Here is a 20,353-nt window from a genome sequence, read left to right as displayed (position 1 = left end):
CGCTACACAGCCTCTATCGGTGGCTACCGTGTAATTATAATTCTTATTTTACAAATTCTCCTCGTTGATATCATAGTCCACCATTTTTCGTTTCAGTACCCAATACTTATCATTGAACCCCACGTCAATGATGCGCTCGTGGAAGGTCAAATACCGTGGCTGCAGATACGGACAGACCGCTTTGTAAATGGCTAACCCCTTGTCGTAATTATCGAGCCACAGGAACGAGACGACACCCAGCGACAACCGTCTGAGGATTCCCTCGTTGTGGCATCGTTCCAGAAACATTAGATGCCGCGAGGCGACCGGATTCTGGCAGGTCGGATGCACCAGCGATAGTTTGTTGTATGCCTGTCGAAACTGGTCGTAGAAATCTGTCTCCGAGGGATTGCGCGCCCCGGCATACAGACCACCGGCAAGTAACGAAACGTAAACACCACTCCGAACGGGTCGTTCTCGCATCGTACGTCCAGTATCGATGACCATTTCCTTGTAATCGATCACGAGATTTTTCCAGTACATGGCCCATTTCTCCAGGATCGTGCCTTTGTAGCGCTCGGGAAAGGTGATTGCATCGAGTCGCGCCTGTACACTGTCGTAGCGGGTTTTCAGCTGTTCAAAGGTGTTGCGAAACAGGGATGGTGCACGGCGAAAGCCTCGAGCACCCGGATTGAGGGACATGTTGTTTCTTGTAGTGATTTAAAGTTCTTAAACACCAAGCAGAGTATGTAAATGTTTATGTAACTTTAGTGAATTTGGGACACACACCGTGTAATTTAACTACAGCGCTGTTTTGTTTACATCCTTGCTTTTGACAGCTGGCGAGAAGTGCTGCCATCGAATACAATATTTTACAAGATAAATAAGAGCTATTTAGCCACACAATTCTATATCTCGCAGGTATATCTCATACATAATAAAATAATTTTGGTGTTCAATGGTGAGGTATTAACAAGGAAAAATAATCTAGCTCAATTAGACAACCCGCAAATAGTTTTATTTTTCTTGGACCACGGATTCTACCATCATTCCAATTTGCCACCAGTAGCAGTTCCTAATAAACCGTCTTTTTTCGATCAGCACCAAATCTTTTCAAAGACAATTTTTTGGTATTTTTTCTCAGAAGAACAGCTCTGTTGGAAAAACTATGGAAAATTAATTACAGCGTTCAAATTAATTGCGGAATTGCGCATTCACTTTCATCGAGTGTTCATTTGACGAATGACATAACGATACAGCAAAACGAACATCGAGTGAGCATTTGAAAGATAGTCAGAATCGAGGAAAACATCATAATAAACAATTTGTGCGCCATGCGCTCCCAATAGTATTATCCTCTTTACTAGCCGGTGAACGATGGATTTTGCACGTAAGGAAACGATCCAGGAACAAGCACCAACAAATTCCAAAAAGCGAAACCGGAAAACTTTCGAAAATAGTGCAGACACAAAAAATGAACCAAAGAAACGGGTGAAACATGATGCGACCGAAGTGCGACGAAAAGAAAGCAAAGTGTCTGATGAGGCAAAAAGACATGAACCCATAAGACCAAAAAATAAACAGGTAAGAGGAAAGGAAAAATAGCCCTCTAAGTGAAATGTTTGTTCAGCACCATTACCGATGTTGTGTTTCGATTTCAGTGGATAAATTCCATGATCGCACCGATAATACACCACCAAACCGGTAATCCGTCCGCATCCTTCCTACGCCAAAACATCCACCATGCTATTCTGCAGCTTCCGTTGCAACCGGACGTAATCGATAAGGATAATTTATTAAGTCATTTTAAAACCACACGTCCCTTTTTCGCCGCTCATGCGATGCCACTGCATACTACTCCCGGGTTAGGCCCTTCGACGCCCGATCTAATGGTACGAGCGCTACACACCAAGGAGGCATATCAACGGGAGCTCTTAAGTCTGGAAAAAAAATATAAAAACGCTTCCAAGTCCTATCCGCTCGATCCCGCTGATGGGAAGGAGGTGCAACATTCAGTTGCCCTTATATACGCGACCCTGCTTGATCGCGATCCCGATCCATATCTGCAGCCAAGCACGGGCTATGATTATCACTTTACCGGCGGTACAATGGTGGCAATACGAAACATCAATGGTGCGGATGGATGTACCGCCACCATATTCAAAGCCATCGGAGCAAGCTTGGAAAATGTGGAAGTGCTGCGAGTCGGTGAATCAGCACAGGATGAATTTCATTGTGCTGGAGATCTGAAGGTGCACGAGGTGCAATCATATCCTATCGATATAACTGGTCCGATTCTAGAAATGGTTCCGGACGATGTTGGCCAGGTAATGCTGGTTAGAAAACAAAACGTTATGCTAATTTTACGGCAAGCCGACGTCTCCGCGGGCGTGAAGGAATGGTGTACTGTACAGAAATTTTACTCCGCGAGCACGTTTGCGAGCGTTTGTTTTGTCACGAAACCGGCGGCATCAGGTAAAACGTTTACACTCTGCACAACCGACTACCAGCGGCAACTTCAGCTGTGGATAGTCAGTGATGATGAAGCATCGTGTGAGCACATTGTAAAGCTTCCGCCAGCAACGACAGCGACTGATATAAATCTTACACATCGCATTGAAGATAACTGGTCGGCGGTACGATCCGTCGATTGCCATTCGCTAGTGGCGTGTCTCGACCGTAAAGTAATTCGGTTTTTTACGTTGCAAAAAAATGCATCATCGAGTTTCACTCTGGACGCAGACTCGTACCGACTTGTGTACCGTGGTGGAAATGGTTTTGCACAGTGGATTTCCGATTGTGAACTTTGTTGCGCGCTAGAGGTAACACCCTCGGAAGGACTCCTTTTTATAGCCACCTGCCACAAACTCATTGTAGGAAGGATAGAGACAAAAAAAGCACCGTTGAAGAAAAAAGACGCTCAAATTTTGCTTGGAAATGATAAGGATATGATCGAATTAAAAGTGTTGCTCGTTTTTGCTCACAACTTGTATCAACGTCCCGTCTTTATTAGTCACCAGTGGGACGCGACCATCGATAGAGACGTGGTACATCATTTCGTACTCTTCAGTAGCCATCTACCGATGAGCTACGGTATGGCAAGTTTTACTCGCTCTGGTCCGGTCACCACACCGGCATATGCTGCCCGGCACTATCCCTACCATCCGCCTACGTTTCACAACACTTACAAGCTAGCACAAGCGCGTGGATTCTGTCATTCTGCATACGAACCGCTAAAAAAACGGTTTTACTCTTGTCAATCCGGTGCGGTACTAATCCGGGGAAGGACACCACGTGACAACGGAGAGGAACCCGGGTTGTACATCCTGCTGCAGACTTCGGCTGGAGATTTGCTACAACAACGGGTCTCGTACAATTTCGAACGAGCTGAGAAAATCGTTTACGATCGAGAAGGCATTGACGCCCAGAAGCAAACGATGGCGATGGTTCTGCAACACTGGCACGAGAAGTTGGTAGAACAGGCGGGCAAAATTCCATATTCTGCTACCAGCTTTAAAACGATGCATAAATTTCGTGACATTTTCAACTGCCCGATCGAAGGGAATAACCTCAAACAGGTGCTATTTCTACACCCATTGAAAAAGAAAGCTTCCAAGGTAGCGACCAAAAGGGATAGCGGGAAGAAACCCCAGACTGAGACAGACGAGGACGAAGGGCTGGGATCTTCGACACGGGACGATACATCTACCTGTACAGACAAAACGCAACGCTGGGCGCATCGGCGGCGGGAAAAATATGGACACCAAAAGAGCGTACCGTGGCGCCAAACGATCGAAGAGCTGCAACAGTATCGGGATGTGCTCGCACCGTCAATGCTTGCCGTGTGGGGTGTTGGACATGATTCTGGTATTCTCGGAGAAAGTACGAATCTGGGGCAAATACCCACCCGTTTACCTCCGTTGGCGGACATTAATGAGCGTGTTGGAAGCTGGGTTAATGGTACATCGCGAGAGCAGTGCGAACTGGAAGTTTTAGTGGAGGAAAATGAAGTGTTGGACAAATCGAACAGTGTGCCCAACGGACATGGGCTAGATGCATTAACGGACGATCACCACAGTCAGGATCTGTTTTCAGAACCATGGACACGGTCACAAGCATTCACCGCTTCTCAGTTGTTCCAGCAAGGGGAGCAACCAGAAAGAGCAAACGCTAAACCTTCGAAAAGAGCGTACTCGAAAGGGTTTTAAAAGAAGTACAACTACAATGCAGTTAGATTAGTTTCTGCTGAACTGTTAATGATGGCTGGTGGACAAAAGCAGACCTTTGCTTATTTGCACCTGAAGTGATGTGAAACCCTGCATTGGCGCGATCTCTGTTCTCATAGCGTACACGCGTTTAAGCCATGCCTCGCTGAGATGAACCACAAACAGACTACTAGATATCAATCATCACAGGAAATGAACTACTCCCCGAAACAAGTCCAAATACAAGCTCTATATTGGCTATAGGACTATAAAACTATAGGACAGGATATAGGAAACAACAGCTCTGAAGAATTTGAATTGAAATACAACGGAATCGCTCATGCATAACATAGAACGTTTCGCATGAATAAGTTGTGTTGTCGTTTTGTTATGGTTCTTTTCTGATGAAAGATTTGAATTTATTATTTCATTATTTACCAATATATATATATATATATACCTTTATATATACTCGTATTTATAATTATATATAAACTATTGTTTTGTTTTTCTTTTATTATTCTTATCTTTATCTCCACTTGCCACTCAACTTAACATACTTTCACTCGCACATTCCATTCTCACACCTGCACGAGATGGATGGGCGTCGGAGTCGCCCTGCTCCGATTGCGCCTTATATCATCATTTTCTTTAATCGAGAGTAAGTTTTGTTTGCGTTAATCTCACCTCATAATGTGTGTATGTGTTTTTTTTTTGTTTTTCTATAAGATTTGTTGCTTTTTACTTTTATTTCCCTATTTTACATATCTCACAGTCCGAATGGAACCAGAACACAAAGATCCATAATGCTTTCCATTTTTTTAGATTTATTAAAAAATAATTCGTTTTCCTTTCGCCGATTCTCCACACGCCGAGAAGTTCCGTCGCAGATGTTGTAGCTAATTCTGCTTTTAACACCTTGTTTTTTTTTGTTTACTGTACAAATTTGAACGATTCGGCGACGACGTACGAACAAATCGGCCAAAACCGTTTGCCATTTTCTACGTTTTTCAAGTGCTGTTTATGAACCAAAGGTTGCCGGAAACTACTAGCCAGCTCGCCAACCGTAGATGCGGGTCAATTAAACGTTTCGAAGTTCAACAAACGAATTATCAAGCTTATTAGAGTAGTCAATTCAAAATTGTTTGAAAAATCTCTGCGTTTTTGTCGAAAAGCTTTGAAAATCTTTTTAGAGAAGGTAAATAATTAGCAGTGATTGAATTTCACACATTGAATTGACTGTGTACGGGGTTTGTCTATGATTGGCGAGACTACCTAAAAGTCCTCCTGCTAACAGTTCACCTAGGGATGTTCACAAAACATTGCACTGCAATATTGCTGTTAGGGGGCGGCAAACAAAGAATTTTAAACTGTTTACCATTGTTTCACTACACTTTCGAGAGCCTAGCTTCCGTTTGAGGGGTTTCCTGCCCACTTATGCCGTCATGAGGCAGATAAACGCACACACCATTTAGATTGCGCTTTCTTTGCTTCGATTGATATTTTGAGTTATACACTGTGAATTCATGTTGTTTTTCGATTACTGAACGATGAAAAAAGGGCGTAAAAATTGTTTCAAATATGTTTTATCATCGTTTGCAAATGATTCGACAAATCTTGTTGAGCTGAATGTTATGTTTCCCCCGATGAGGAGGAAAAATAAAATTTCCATTCATTGAACAGGAAAAAGTAAAGAAATATAGACCGTATTGTAGCGTGTATAATAACCCCTTTTTAGTTAAACAAAACCAAAGTCAGATTCAGGAGGTCGTTATACAGGGCATAACTTTTCCATTCTGGCACTGCAATTGATGCAGAAAATAATGACAAGGATGACAACACTGACGTTTGCAACATTGACAATGTACTTGAAAACATCGGTTAGGACGAAGCACGACAAGACCGGTAAAAACCCCATCCGAATCAATCCCCCGTACGCAGGACCGACTATTCAGCTATGGGTATAGTCAGTCATAAATGGCAGACCTTGACATCTTGAGGTTGTTGTGCCGATAAAGAAGTATTTTAATTAGGGAACAATAATGTGAATTGTAATGAACATAGATAATAACATTCTGTAAAGATATTAATACCCAATATTAGTAGTACCTTAGTAAAAAAAACTTTTTTAAAAACATTGAACAATTCATCAGGCGGGTCGTTATACACGCGAAAATACGATAATTAGAAGTAACAATTGCTTTCTACAAAGTTCAATCAGAATTGCTTACAAGATCGCTTACCGATCTGTTCGAGATTGCAAACGATTGGAATACGAGAAAGTTATGCAAAAACGCAACGTATGAATCGAAATGATTTGGTTCCTTTTATCGGTTTTCATCGGAAAGATGCGTGGAAAATCGAGCGTTTAAATGAGAACGGAACACAGCACAGCATGCCTCGTTCGCGTCAGTCTGAATATTGTCTTCTAGAACAAAGCCTAACTAAGGGTAAAGGAAAATTTCTTCTCCGAAAGGATGCTATCCGAATTCGACTATACAAACATATGTAAGCATTTAATGCATCACCCACAATATTGTGCCATGCTCAAAATGTTCCTTTATCTACACAAGCGTGGAGCACATATCTGCTGAAACGATTCATTAAAATAGCAAAGCAGAGAAGAGCACACTCGTCGCTTATTATTCATTGATTCTCGTTGATGGAAGAGAGTGGGGAAAGAAAAAATACATAAACAAATAATTGTTACAATGCCCAATTTCTTGCACACAGACACACACGCCTAGGCGCTCCGATCAATCAATTCAATCCAAGTCCTACTCCGCCTACGTTACTTGCTTATGCGATCTTCTACTATTCACGGTTTTGTTCAGTTACTCAGCTTCTAGTGTTGTGCTTCGTTCAATTGAAAGGTGTGTCAGTTGTGTGTAATACACAAAACAAAAAAACAATCGCTGAAATGTACTATTAACACCCCTTTTCGACAATTTCAAACAGTATGCTCATCCGTTATTTCCTAATCTTATTTATAGCTGCATTTCATCATCATTAGTGTGTGCCCCCCGTTTGCCGCCGTGTCTGTCTACTATCTTTTGCTTTCTTACGCCGTTCCATTCATTCATACACACGCACATACATTCACACATACGCACACATACATACAGAAACACACATACATTTTAATAGACGCATCGTTCAATATCGCATCGGGGCTGAGTGTTTGCGTTTGTGCCGTGCTTTCCATCCGTACTTGCGCACGTGCACACTTAAGTCTACAAACCTAAAAGCTTAAACGAACGAGAGAACGTATGTTTAGTAGTAGAAAAGAGAGGATGCGGTCGCATTCCAGTTTTGCTGTTCTGTATGGATGTTGCTACTGTGCTGTTTGCTACCCTTTCGCAAAAACACATACTACACTTCCTTGTTTACACACAAAAAGATACACACACACACACACTTCCTTTGCTTAATCGACAGTTCGACACTCTAATGCCACACAAATCACAATCTATCTTGCGCCCGAATCTAAAGCGCTAACGAATCATGTTACGGGACACGGTATGGCGCAGCATTAGTGCTCATTGTCGTGTGGCGCGCGGGTCACAAGCAGGACCTTTTATGGAGGCGCGACTCCATACGACAGCTGGAACCGGGTAGTAGTGTAGTAGCAGTAACATCAGCAACGAACAGTGCGCCATCATTCTCATCACTGTATTGCCACAGCTTAACCGTCCTCTTTGGGCGGTGTAAACCACCCGTTCTTTTCGTGGATTTGCACGAGCGATTTGAAACTTTGCTGCGCTCTAGCTAAGCTGTACTGACCCTGTGAAAGAGACTGATTTTCGATTAGTGGTTGTTTTTATAAGTGGAATTTTAATAGAAGGGGAGATTTACACCTTGGAAGCTTAAAAACTATACCATTTTGAGGATTTTTAAAAGAAAAACTAAATTTTTTGATTGACCGGCAAGTGTTTCCCGTTGAAACACAAACAATTGACCGCTGGCATTTTGCAAATAACCTTCTGAACCATCGAAACAATATTCAATGCAATGCAATATTCAAAGATGCATTATCGAGCCAGATGGCCAGAACGTTAGGAACGCTCCATTAAATGAGTGTGCCATTTGAACCGTTGCCGATCTTTAATAGAATGTTATTCTTAAATATAAATGATCAAAATCTTCTGGGTGGATGCCTGCTTATTTTAACATGAATATGCTCACTGTATATCTCCCTTTTAAATATGAGATTACGTGACCAAACAAAACGTTGCAGGTCGTCTTGCGCTACGGTATATAACGTGCAGTATACGTTCGCTATGCGTGCGTATTAAATTTCTCACCTTCGTAGGGCCAAACTGTATTCGCGCCTTGCCTTTGACTAGTGTGGCCGCTATTTGCATTATGACTGCTTCCACGGTGTAAGCTGAACTCCAGCCCTGTTTCGTGAGCAGCTCCATGCAGATGGCACCACCTACCAGGACGTAGCCGCCTGTTGGAAATACATAATTACGATTATAGTGACAAACAAACAAACCGAATCCAGTACGAACAAGCAGTACACTATTTTATCTCCCCTTACCGGATATGATCGGATGCACTACGCGCACGAACGGTGGCTCGAAAGGGTACGTCTCCTTGAACATGATGTTCAGCAGTATGCTGTCCTTGCCTTCGCGCTCCTTCAGCAGAACCAGATCGTTGTGCAGCGGACTGTCCGGGTCAACCGACATGAGACGGATGTTCCACTCGTAGATGGAATCGTTTACTAGCTCTATCGAGTACATGTTGTTTTTGAACGAATCGGACCGGTAGATGTCGCGCAGTTCCTTCATTAGTCGATCCGTCGCCTGCACCGAACCAGACACGGAGCCCTGGAGTGAATGTTTATAAAAGGACATTATTATATGAATATGTTCGTGGAAAACAATGTCAATACAGGATACCATACTTACCTTCAAATAATCCTGCCGTTGCGTTTGTCGTAATCTTTCCAATGTTGCTAAATGTTCTACTTCCATTTCGTCTTTCTACAATGAAAATGGAGATACGAAGAAGCGGTATAATAATGATTTCTATGTTTCATTATTTTAGTTACTAAAATTAAAGTGCTGATAGTGCACAACCAGTGACAATATAGGCATACTCTTATTCTTATATTTTTTCCATCTGATACACTCAGGTTTAGGTTCAGGTTGCTGTGCATGTTCTCGCTAGCGTTATTATACATATATAGGTCATTCTGATAAGAATCGAAATACAAAACATAAGCTAAACAGCAACAATAGGAAAAGAAGTACGTATGTTGCACCAAGATTTTGATACGCAAACGGAGCAAGTTTACAGTTCGTATTGCCCCACTGGGGTGGTAGACATTTACTTGAACAATATAACAACAACATTGTGCGTACCGTAGGCTAACTCAAAGCGCGCCTACATACAGCTGACGTTCGCACTGACGTTACTGCGTATGTTACAGTTCAGTATGTTGTTTTACTTTGTGCTTATAATCGTTTCCTCTTTTCCAACATACCTTCGCCGTGCTACGGCCATCGTCCATCTCGAGGGGCAAATCCTCTTCGCCTTCGCTTTCCTGGTCGCTTTCGCCGACCACATCCTCGATATCATCACAGTCGGAGTCGATCTCATCGATCGCCTGTTGCTGGTGTTGCATTTGCAGTTGCTGATGTTGCTGCTGCTGTTGCTGGTGCGCCGAAAGTAGCTGCTGCGGTGGCATGCCATGCTGGAGATGGGCGGCTGCATGTAGGTGTGCACCGGCTGCGCCACCATTCGGCTGGAAGGCTTTCTTCAGCGTTTCCAGATCGGGAGGTAGTGGAACCGTGTGCTGCCGGCAGAGTTCGCGTAACAGTATGTGTACCTAAAAATGGTTGCGAAAAATTTACATTAAACATACGCACCATACGAGCTTGAACATCTTCGAGTTTAGCTTTACCATTTTTCTTGTCTTTTCATACCTGATTTACAACATGATTATCTAAACCGTTCGTATTCGTTAGTATTTGTACAGCGTTGCTAATACTTGTGTCCTCACTTTCGGCGAACCATACTGGAGGCGTGGATGGATACGTTTCCTAGTTGGGAAGGATAGAAGAGAAAAGAATAAAATCGTTACTATCGGAAATATTATGCAATAAATTGAAACAAAATATATAATGCAAATGTTGATAACTGTTGTGACGATTTTGTGAATCGTTATTATAATTAATAATTTCATTTCAATAGCCTTTCTGAAAACAAAAGCCCCTTCTTGGTGACTCATTTGCTTCACATCACATGATGATCACAGGGTTACAGTTAACAGACTCGGAATATGCTTTTCATAAACCAACATCTAATGTTTCGAATTTCACTTCTTCTCAACTTATCTGGTTCTTTGTGACCAACATATCGAATAAGATTCCATAGTTTGGATGCCCTCAAATCAGCAATTAACGGATATGCTAGCGCTTTTCACCACTGATTCTCCCGAACCATAATACGTCTGCTTTTCTGGCCACCTGGCAGTTAAAGCTTATTCTCTGCTATGTGGTAAACGTTGCGTGACACAACTAATGTTTTTGTGGTTGGTTTACTCAATGAGAGTATCGACTTATTGCAATAAATTAATGTATACGCTCCAAAGATTTTCCTATTACCGCGTCTTCGTTTGCACTATTGCTATGACTCTAGACACCCCTTAATTTTAAATATCTACAATAATATCATCAATCTTTGTAACGAAATTCATACTCTTTAAATTTCAAATCACTCAAAATCACTCAAAAATCACTCAAAAACTGCAACTTTTAGGTTCTTTACGTTTTTTTTACAAGCAACATGTATCAAGACAGACATAGATTAGACAGATTCCTTTGAAAGTAGGAATAATCCTTGAGGTTTTATGGTTTACCGTAATATTAACTAATGTCCAACATCTGGCCCCATATGTCCTTTTCATACCAACCAATCAATATTGGTGTTGCCAGACACAAAGAATAACATGTTTTTGCCCCTATATCACCATCCACATCCGCCCAACTAAGCAGCATCCTTGGCTGGAGCATCCCAAAAGGTCAATAACACAACTGGAAGCGTGATGCGGTTACTTTTTTCTACAAGTACCGTTCATGTTTTGTTTTGTACTTTTCATATAATTTGCCCATATTTAATCAGATTATTTGAACGGTTTCAATGTATGATTGCGCCATATAAAAAAATATAACCCAATTGTTATCCAACGTTAAATTAAAGATGAATATCACATATCGATAAAAAATATGCGAACGACTCAAACGACTCATATTGATAAAAATTAAAGTATAGAAAAAACAAGCAAAAGTGCGAAACAAACAAAAAGCATGTGTATCTTTATGTAGCGCTGCTTGAATTTTTGCTTAAGATCATTAATCTAACACTAACGAGTAGATAAGAACGTTTGAAAATAAGACTACATTGACGGTTCTGAAAAGATTTGACTTTTAGTGTGAATTTAGCTGAAACAGCTGATAGGGGAAAAGAAACAATCGATTATCTCTTTTCAATGCGGTCTAGCGAAACAAATTGAAAAACTAAATAGGGAATAAACATCAAACAACACGATAAATATCTTGACCTCAAATCGATAAGTCATCTAAATAATATGCAAGTTGACAAAACGAGAACAGATTAACAGTTCTGTGCATACTTTGATCTGGCAACACTTTAACTTAATGATCCAAATCGCCGGAATGATGAGATGAGATGAAAGTATGAAACACGTGAAAGAAGCTAATGTGGCCCCCATCTGTTATCTTTGCTGATAGCTTAATGAACACAATTCGTAGAAATGCGATGCATTTCTGCACTATTTTACACGCTTGGTATATTTTCATCATGACAAAAACAATCGTACTGCACATTCGTCATAAATTGTGCACGTGCGTAATAGCAAAACGGCACGCATCATGTGCGACATAGGATGACATTTCCAATTGTTATTCAGATGGATTATGCAGCCAAGACGTAATATAATAAATATGTTTTGAAGGGAACTTTTTTTAAATGACATTTGTATACATTTTACCCTCTGTAAATAAATCGGTGCAAAGCTAGAAAGCTTCCTGCTTGCTCCAAGTTTGACCTCACTAAATTTGGAAATTCCACATAAATGTTCTTATTTTCGCTGCCCACCACCCACATCATTGCATCATGACCTCGGGCGGGTTTCTTCGCTGCTGTGCAACGAAATTGGGGGAGGAGAACTGAAATTGACCTAAATTTGGAAGTACTTTAGCTTCGCAGCACTATTGCATCGATGTTTGCAAGTTTATCTATTTCTCGCAAGCATATCGCGCTCTCTTTCCCTTTCTGTTGATTTTCTTATATCCCAAAAATGGAAATGAAATTTAAATTCAATAGAAGAACGGTATTTAATGTCCAATATGTGTTGATATTTATACAAACAACATGAACCATACAACACGTGACGACAAATCACGTGAATGAAATATATATTTATATTGTTTTAGAAGAAATTCAAAACCTCGAATCTATTTTTAAAAAGTTTTTTGCACGGCCTAATCGTAGCCACGAAAAACCTGAAGAATTATTGCAGGAATAGTTCTTCATACGTAAATTTCACCAGTTTTATATAAAACCTTCATCGGTATAATTTTTAGTTGCCAGCAAGATAAAAACGTTAAACTTTAACGATAAGTTATCAAGTAATTCTTAAGCATAAAAGTATCTTTGTTGTTCTTCCGTTCTTTAGCTTCTTGGATAAACATTAAAAAGTATATTTAGCTGGCGCCAAACTATTTTGGAATGCTGAATTCGTTTCTTTCTTCCTCGGATTCCTATATGTTCCTGTGTGCATTTTGATGTTTGGATGCTCTCCGTCGTTTAATCTTCCTGGATGTAAGACTTTCCGTACAAAATGGTAAGCCAATTTAGGCCTTGCCTAGGATTTAGGATTGCCTACAAATTGTCTAATTTCAGAACATTTTTGTTTAATTAGCTATGCATGATTATTACACGTAATATCTTGAAAATATCTCTCCGATATGGGTGTTTAACATGCCAGAAGTTCAACGGTTTCGAGGAGCACCGTAATACAACATGATACAATGCACACAACAATATTTGTTCGATTGTTTGACAGATATCATCCTTAAATATAAACTCTGTTACTTAAGGTATGTTCAGAGGTACTTAGAGGTCCTAAGCGATATGATAGTTAGAGCAATCTAGACTAGTCAGGGGATGCTAGTTAGGAACTGTCGATCTGGCTGACGTTCGTATTAGAAATTGAATCGAGAATAGAACAGATACAGATAGTTCCCGAGATACGTGGCTCCTCTTATACGCGGATTCAGAGATACGCGGTTGTTGGAGTTTTCATTGAATGCTTTATAGCACAAAATCTAAGCAAGAGGCGATAAAATGGGTCGAAAATACCTTCCTTCATATTAAACATTTGTTTTTAAATTATTTTAATGTATTCCTTCAAAAAAACCGCGTATCTCGGGGACATGTACATGTAAAACAAACTTTGTTACGCAAACATTTGAGCAATTGTGGTCCTGACTTGACCTTTCTTATTTCAAGCTGAATATTCTGTTAGTTGCTGTCACTAAACTATAGCCTCCCGAACGATATGCTGCACGAAAAACTACGTATACAGCATTCTTGCTAAACATTGTTATAATGCAAAGCAGGTGCGAACCAGGAAAACTTTTACGAGGATATTTGGACTACTTTCGTTAATATCAGTTCTTAACAGAATGCCACAACAAGCAACATTTATTTATTAAAAAGAGGAAGTAACGATTACTGAATTGATGCATGTAGATAATGAGTGTTTTGTGAAAATAGAACATATGAGTGACAAAATTAATATGCAAATTGTAGTATTACTTCACCCTTGCCAACTTCACGTATTCGAATAATACAACTTTTCTAGATAGCATCTTATTTGTTATTCTTTTTTATACGATCAATTGAATTGATTAGTTTCCAGGCAATGCACATTGAGATGGATACTACTACTGATGCGTTATCTTTTCACAACAAAAGCAAGATTCTGCCTAATATTTGCGAGATAACTTCTCGGTACGACTATAGAATGCAGTTTCCTGGTTGAAGCATCAGATGTCCATTTTACCTCTATTCGTTTCAGGACTGGCAACTAAAAGCCGTATGCCCTATTTATCTAGGTTAGTTCATGCAACTCGGCCTGATAGGCATGGGGCTTCACTCTTCTTCACAATGTTCCCCCATATTGAAAATGTCGGCTTTCCCTCACTTACCGTAATGTTGGCATGGATTACGTATTGCTTGCCGTTGCGACCGATGAAGCGGCAGCACAGTTCGTCCACCGTGGCGCTAAGGATTTGGAACCGTTCATGGTTCTTCGGGAAGACCTGCTCGAGCGTTTTGATTTCTAGCTTCAGCGTATTCAGGCACGCCATCGTGCCGGACCACCGGACCGGAGTAGGAAGGTGCAGTGCCTCCCCTCGCACCACACCCCGTACCGGGTAGGAGAGGAGCACACGTCACGCAACAGAGGCCGAATGTGACCGCGGGCGTGCGGCGTGCAGGACGAACAGGTGCTGGATAAATTGCGGTAAACCACTTTTCCGATTGTTACCGATTTGAGGACACAGCGTGGCGTTCCAAATGAGCTGCAAACGTTTGCCTTGTGATTGTTAATCCGGCGTTCCGGGGAGGGTCACACACTATCCGAACCCGGACGCTCCACGACAGCTCTGTTTAAATACCCAACACTAGCTACTACTACAGGAAAGAAAACACCGTATTGAAGAGAGCAGAATATTAGAGCACAAATTTTCACTTGGATTGTTATGCAGAGGAAGGAACAACGATATACGAAGTTTGACAGATCGTTCTTGGACACCAACAATACACTTTAGCACATACACGCGCACACGCAGCGCAAACCGTCGTTGAAGAAGGTGTCGGCTTCTCGTACTGGGGAGGTTTGGGAAAACAAGTCGCCTACGGCGCTTGGCGCTCGTGTGCAAAGGTTGCTGTGTTATTGTTTATTATGCTCACAAAATCGATGCTGAAAAACCGCATACAAACGCGCACATACAAACACACACATAGGCACGCACAACATCGATTGTTTTAAGCACCCAAAAGCAGCAATGATAACACCGTTATTATTCTTCAGTAACATTTCACAAGAAAAATATAACACTTTCCATCTATCTTTCTCACTGCTCACATCACAAACGTTTTTGATAAGTGGGCTATATCTGTAGCCAAATTGATAAATTTATATAATATTTGCAACCACCATTTCCTTTTATTAATTACAGCCAAAAAAACCACGCATTAAAACGCACACAGCGCACACAGATGCGGTTTGTTCGTTCTATGCAACGTATTTCCTTTATCACCACTACGCACTACGCACACTGCAATGCGTGTTAATGATGCTTGTACCTTTGCAGATTTCTTTTTTACATAGAGAGTGATTATGTTTTATTGTATGGTTAATTTTTTGTACAGTGGAATTAAATCTATTTCACTCCAATTTTAGGTGAAGACCGAATGTATTCCTGAAACAACGAACAGCGGCCGGTATTGTGTGACTAAAGATGTTACGATTCGCGGTTCTATTAAACCTAAAAACCAAGATGATTCCCAATAGTAGCGTATGAATCCAACTGAGAGTCGTATTTGATGGCCAAACCATATTTTTGACAATTGTGATTTGTTCAGCAGGCGTGTGAAGCTAACGAATTTATTTTCTTGTTGTTTTTGTAGTTATATGGTGCTGTGACGACGTGCTCATTTTTCACACGGCAAACCGAAACCAGGAAGAAACAACGACTGGGGGGGGGGGGGGGGGGGGGATCCTTTACTTTTTTTTCTTACACCTTGGGAGCTGAGACGTCGAGGATATGTGTTGTACCGTTCAAGATGCACAAACACACACCGAACAGAGAAGCACACACACTATCACCAAATTCTTACTCGACGTAATACAGCTTGGATCTCTTCCTACTGCCAGCACTGTGCTGTTCCGGCTCTGATTCTTTTCTATTGTTTCTGGTAGGATGCTAATTGATACATCATCAATTACCTCCTAATCGCGGTTCCTTGATAACCAGTTTAAGGTTTATTTTTCTTCTCGGTGCAGATACATCACACAAGGAATAGCCAGACACACATTCCTACAAACAAACAACGCACACATACACACACTGCAAATACGTAACAAAGTAGACTTTCGTGGAGAAAACATTAATGCTCATTTCTGTTGATGCTATTCCCCAGCACCTGGTCCAGCGTTTTACTTTTTCCCATCTCACACCACGCCCTGTCCAAGGAATGGACACTCGGGATGGCCATGGGCTTTTCTTTGTTGGGGTATTTTCAATCGTCCACTACCGATTCATGAACGGTTCGCTAGTAGGCGAATATTCACAACACAACACAAAAGAAGAGGCGACAGATATTGGCACGTCTAGCCCATCACTAAGTCGTCTAACTGTCACACACCATAGCGAACCATTTTCCCATTGCACTTTTCATACTTTAAACCCACCCGCCGTGGGTGCTTCTGGGTTATGCATTTCAAAACTCGAATAAAAAACCGGTGCCCTCGATTTTTCCCGGATTGACAACGATGGCACAAGTTCCAGCCGCGTATTACGCGCGTGTATGGGTTTTTCCCTTTAATGTGTGGTGTTTTCGCCTTTGCACTACCACACCAGTAATCGCAAATAACAAAAAATTCAGCACACTCAAAAGAGCCATTGCTCTCCGCGGGATGCGGAATTTGTCGGGGTAATGGTGGCACAGGGAATTTTCGAAAGGAGGCTTTACCGGAGCGCACTTGGATTGGACGTATGGGAATTAAAATTTGCGATGTGATTTTAGAAACGGGAAGTAACAAAAAATATGCACACTTGACGAGTTTTTCTTCTTTCTCACTCTCTGCTTCCCTTGTTGCTGCCCATCCTTCCGTGACACAGCCCCCTGAGGAAGGGCGGTCAAGTACAAAACTAACACCACAGCAGTAAAAAGGGCTCCCTCCCTTTCTTGGGGAAAAACTTGATACCAGCCACACAACCACTCACTGTGTCTGTGGGCAAGTATTCATAATGGAGGAAATGGAAGCATATTTTCGCAGCTCTAAGCAAATGGCAATTCCTGGGCAAGAGTGGAACAACGGTTCAACCATATCAACATCATTGTTGGTTGGTTGGAAATTACCGAATTCGCTGTTTTTCCTTCCTAATATTAATGCTTTTATCTTTTGGGCACTGTTTTCTACTCGTTTGGTTTCACTATACGGAGAGCAGGCTACGCGAAAATGGATCACCACCGTCAAAAAGTACCGAGCGCTTAATTACGGGTGACGCAGTGCGCCCTGTGTGTGTGTACTGAAGGTAGCGAAATTTTCTTTCTATTTCTTCCTCGTAAAACAACGATTCACCAAACACTGTAACTCACACGGCACGCAACAACGACGGGATAAAACAGTAGTACAATTTCCGCGATTCACTTAGCAATTCTCGACGAAATATTAGTTTGTTCACGGTACAAGCAGCACAAAGTTCGTACGCATGCACACGCTCCTGTGTGTATGGCAGTGTAGTGTTGGGCTGCTCGGTGCGGAACAACAAAGCGATCTATTCCGTTCCGGTCCCGTGTTGCCAAATTGAAGTTGTCAAACTCGTGCATGTATTTTTCATTCAAATCCGTTATGAAACGTGATAAAAATAGCCTATAAAAATCATTAAAACAATTCTGAAATTGTTTATTTATACAATATTCGATTCGAAATGTGTTTATTTATGTACGATTTATCCGAGCTCTAAAGTCCTGACTACACGGTACAGTCATTCCTTGTCAAGTGAAGTTGACAGGTAATTTGCTCGCTGGCGGTGAATGATTATTATGCTAATGATTATTATTTATGTTTCGCAGTGTTAAAAATTTCGAATCAGCGTGACTTTGTGGCATTCGAAGGTCTTTTTAGTATTTCACTATTGAATTTGGCATTACTATTCCCTATTCAGATGATCTTACTCGTACTCCCACTCTCGGCTCTTGGCGGGGACGTATTAGCCGGCTTGATAAAAGAGTCTAGCTCTGAGCTGCAGAACTGCAACGGTTTATCGCTGTGCAGTGAAACCATAAAAGTGTCTAATCCTAATTTAGAGAAGAATAATTCTCGAAATTCATAAATAGGAAATTTGCATTCAAGCAGCAATTGTTTGAATCAACTAATGAAGGAAAGCACGCAGCTTATGATGATTTTATGCTCATAGAAAGAAGTAGCCTAGGCGAGTTCCGGAGGTGTATTGATAGCGGAACTGGTCTTCGTACGAAAGGACCGAGAACAAATCCCATCCGGACCAATCCCCTGTAGCAAGGACTTTGACTATCCGACTACGTGGTAAAACCAAGATGATACGAGGGGCCTGGTCGTTGTAATGAAACAAAAAAAGAACCGGCTTAAATTTTGCAAACAAATTGAATGTATCAGACACTTTCCATCTCTTATTTAATAAGTTAAAAAGTATTAAAAGCTAATAAGCTCCTCAAGAACTTATAATGTTGTGTATTAAAGACACGCTAGACTACGATGGATTGATCATGTCGTCAGACCGAATGACTCAGATCGTTTTTGCAGACTGTCTACAAGGACATATAAGATGCAATTCTGTACGCGACTGTGACAGCCTCTAAAACTACGAAGTGTTGGTAGTACCAGTTATGTAAGCAGTTCATTTTATTAATAAGTTTCTTCGGTGTTTAAAATTAAGTTCTTCCACTCAGCATATTGCTTCTAGGGGTAAAACGAATTCAAATAAATAAACACTGAAGACTTACGAATCAGCGAAGCCGATGAGTTTGGCATCCAGACGGTTTGGCCGATGGGTTCGGTAATGAGATTTTTCATAAAGTTGATGGAGGAATTTGAGGTAACATCCTTAAAAAGAACATTAACCTCAGTACCTTTTACGCCAGGTAGTTGCTATATCAACAACCTACAAACTAAGAACAATGCAACGAAATGAAGGAACAAGATAAGCAGGTTCATAATAACCGCGCATGTGCTCAAAGAGTAACATCGAGGCGAAAGGTATTTTGTAAGGGCGCACCAGATTCCTGGCAGCGGTAAAAACAGTCAGTTGAATTTGTGCTTTCTCGTTTAAAGGAAGTCAAGTTGTTTGTGTTGCAAGCCTGCTAGTGGGAATCATTACAAGTGCTGCTACCATAACGGAAGGGGAGTAAATATCCAACATTCCGGAGGTACATACATTCATACGCAACGTTAGGTTTTGCGAAAATATCTTACATCCTTAAAATTAAGATCGCAGAATTTGCAATCTATTTAAAACGAACATTAATTACCTCATCGTTAAGTGTTATAATCATTACAATCGCTACCGTTTTCGCATTACTCGCGTTGTGTTCCGCACAGTTACAATGTCTCAACAAGTAATCCGTACATTGCACGTGAGCATGTATACTTTACGATACTCTGCAGGATGGTGTATGATGGAAGTTGTTATGTTAGTAGTTATGCATAATATAATAAAAGGTATAATATAACAAATACTATGTAGATGAAATGATTGGCTGAATAGACTTGTGCCTAATTGACAAAGATAGACAAAGAACCTTGTTGGAAGTGGGGTTCACACTCAAAATTATCACTTGAAGCTATTGTAAATAATTGATTGAAGCCACTGTGGCTTATATTACTCATACCTGATCCTGATCACGTTTTACACATGTAGTAAGGAAGTTACCCTTTACCTAATATATACAACTTGATGGATGATTAAATTGACTAACATATGAATTTTAGCAATGAAGACATACAGCATATGACGACATAATTTGCAGAAAAACGAAAGATCTGACACCCACATTCCAACAGGTGTCACAAACAGTCTATGCACACTTTACTGTTCGTCCTTCTGTGCCAAAGAAACTCCTGAGAATTCCAAGAAAAGCCCGAGGAATAACAAAGATTGTTATTGTTCTGTATAACTAACAACAAATTGACCGACACACAATTGATCGAAAACTGTCTTTTAACATTTGGAAACTTGTACATGATAGAATGCAGCTACTTCTATGACCAAAGTACCTTGTTAATACCTTATTGTCAGCACTGGAGATTCTTTGTCTACTGGGATCTATATTGCTGTCAATGCCACAGCGCGACGCATGAA

The 20,353-nt window shown here is 41.0% G+C and overlaps 3 protein-coding genes across 6 annotated transcripts; 1 reads left to right on the top strand and 2 right to left on the bottom strand.

The window, feature by feature from the left end:
• Positions 1–35: 35 nt before the first annotated feature.
• On the bottom strand, positions 36–793 carry LOC128297971 (mitochondrial import inner membrane translocase subunit Tim29). The gene has a single exon (XM_053033692.1). The coding sequence runs from the start codon at positions 679–681 to the stop codon at positions 49–51; it is 633 nt and encodes a 210-aa protein (XP_052889652.1). The 5' UTR covers positions 682–793; the 3' UTR covers positions 36–48.
• Positions 794–1,299: 506 nt separating this feature from the next.
• On the top strand, positions 1,300–4,643 carry LOC128299785 (uncharacterized). Its single transcript, XM_053035861.1, has 2 exons — positions 1,300–1,563; positions 1,641–4,643. The coding sequence occupies exons 1-2, from the start codon at positions 1,357–1,359 to the stop codon at positions 4,185–4,187; spliced, it is 2,754 nt and encodes a 917-aa protein (XP_052891821.1). The 5' UTR covers positions 1,300–1,356; the 3' UTR covers positions 4,188–4,643.
• Positions 4,644–6,887: 2,244 nt separating this feature from the next.
• On the bottom strand, positions 6,888–17,740 carry LOC128299786 (ubiquitin-conjugating enzyme E2 Q2). 4 transcript variants are annotated; one of them, XM_053035862.1, is made up of 8 exons: positions 17,613–17,740; positions 14,432–14,918; positions 10,121–10,237; positions 9,679–10,023; positions 9,101–9,175; positions 8,728–9,019; positions 8,489–8,637; positions 6,888–7,980 (listed from the first exon to the last, which is right to left on the bottom strand). In XM_053035862.1, exons 2-8 carry the CDS (start codon positions 14,591–14,593, stop codon positions 7,870–7,872), a joined length of 1,251 nt encoding a protein of 416 aa, XP_052891822.1. In that variant the 5' UTR covers positions 14,594–14,918; positions 17,613–17,740; the 3' UTR covers positions 6,888–7,869. The 4 variants fall into 4 exon arrangements, with proteins under 4 accessions (XP_052891822.1, XP_052891826.1, XP_052891824.1 ...); XM_053035866.1 differs by having other exon boundaries at positions 6,888–7,968; XM_053035864.1 differs by having other exon boundaries at positions 14,432–14,915; positions 17,613–17,699.
• Between the last annotated feature and the right edge of the window lie 2,613 nt (positions 17,741–20,353).

This window comes from Anopheles moucheti, chromosome 2 (assembly GCF_943734755.1).
Source record: "Anopheles moucheti chromosome 2, idAnoMoucSN_F20_07, whole genome shotgun sequence".
NCBI classification, from domain to species: domain Eukaryota; kingdom Metazoa; phylum Arthropoda; class Insecta; order Diptera; family Culicidae; genus Anopheles; species Anopheles moucheti.
This window is presented reverse-complemented; position numbering and strand designations above follow the sequence as displayed.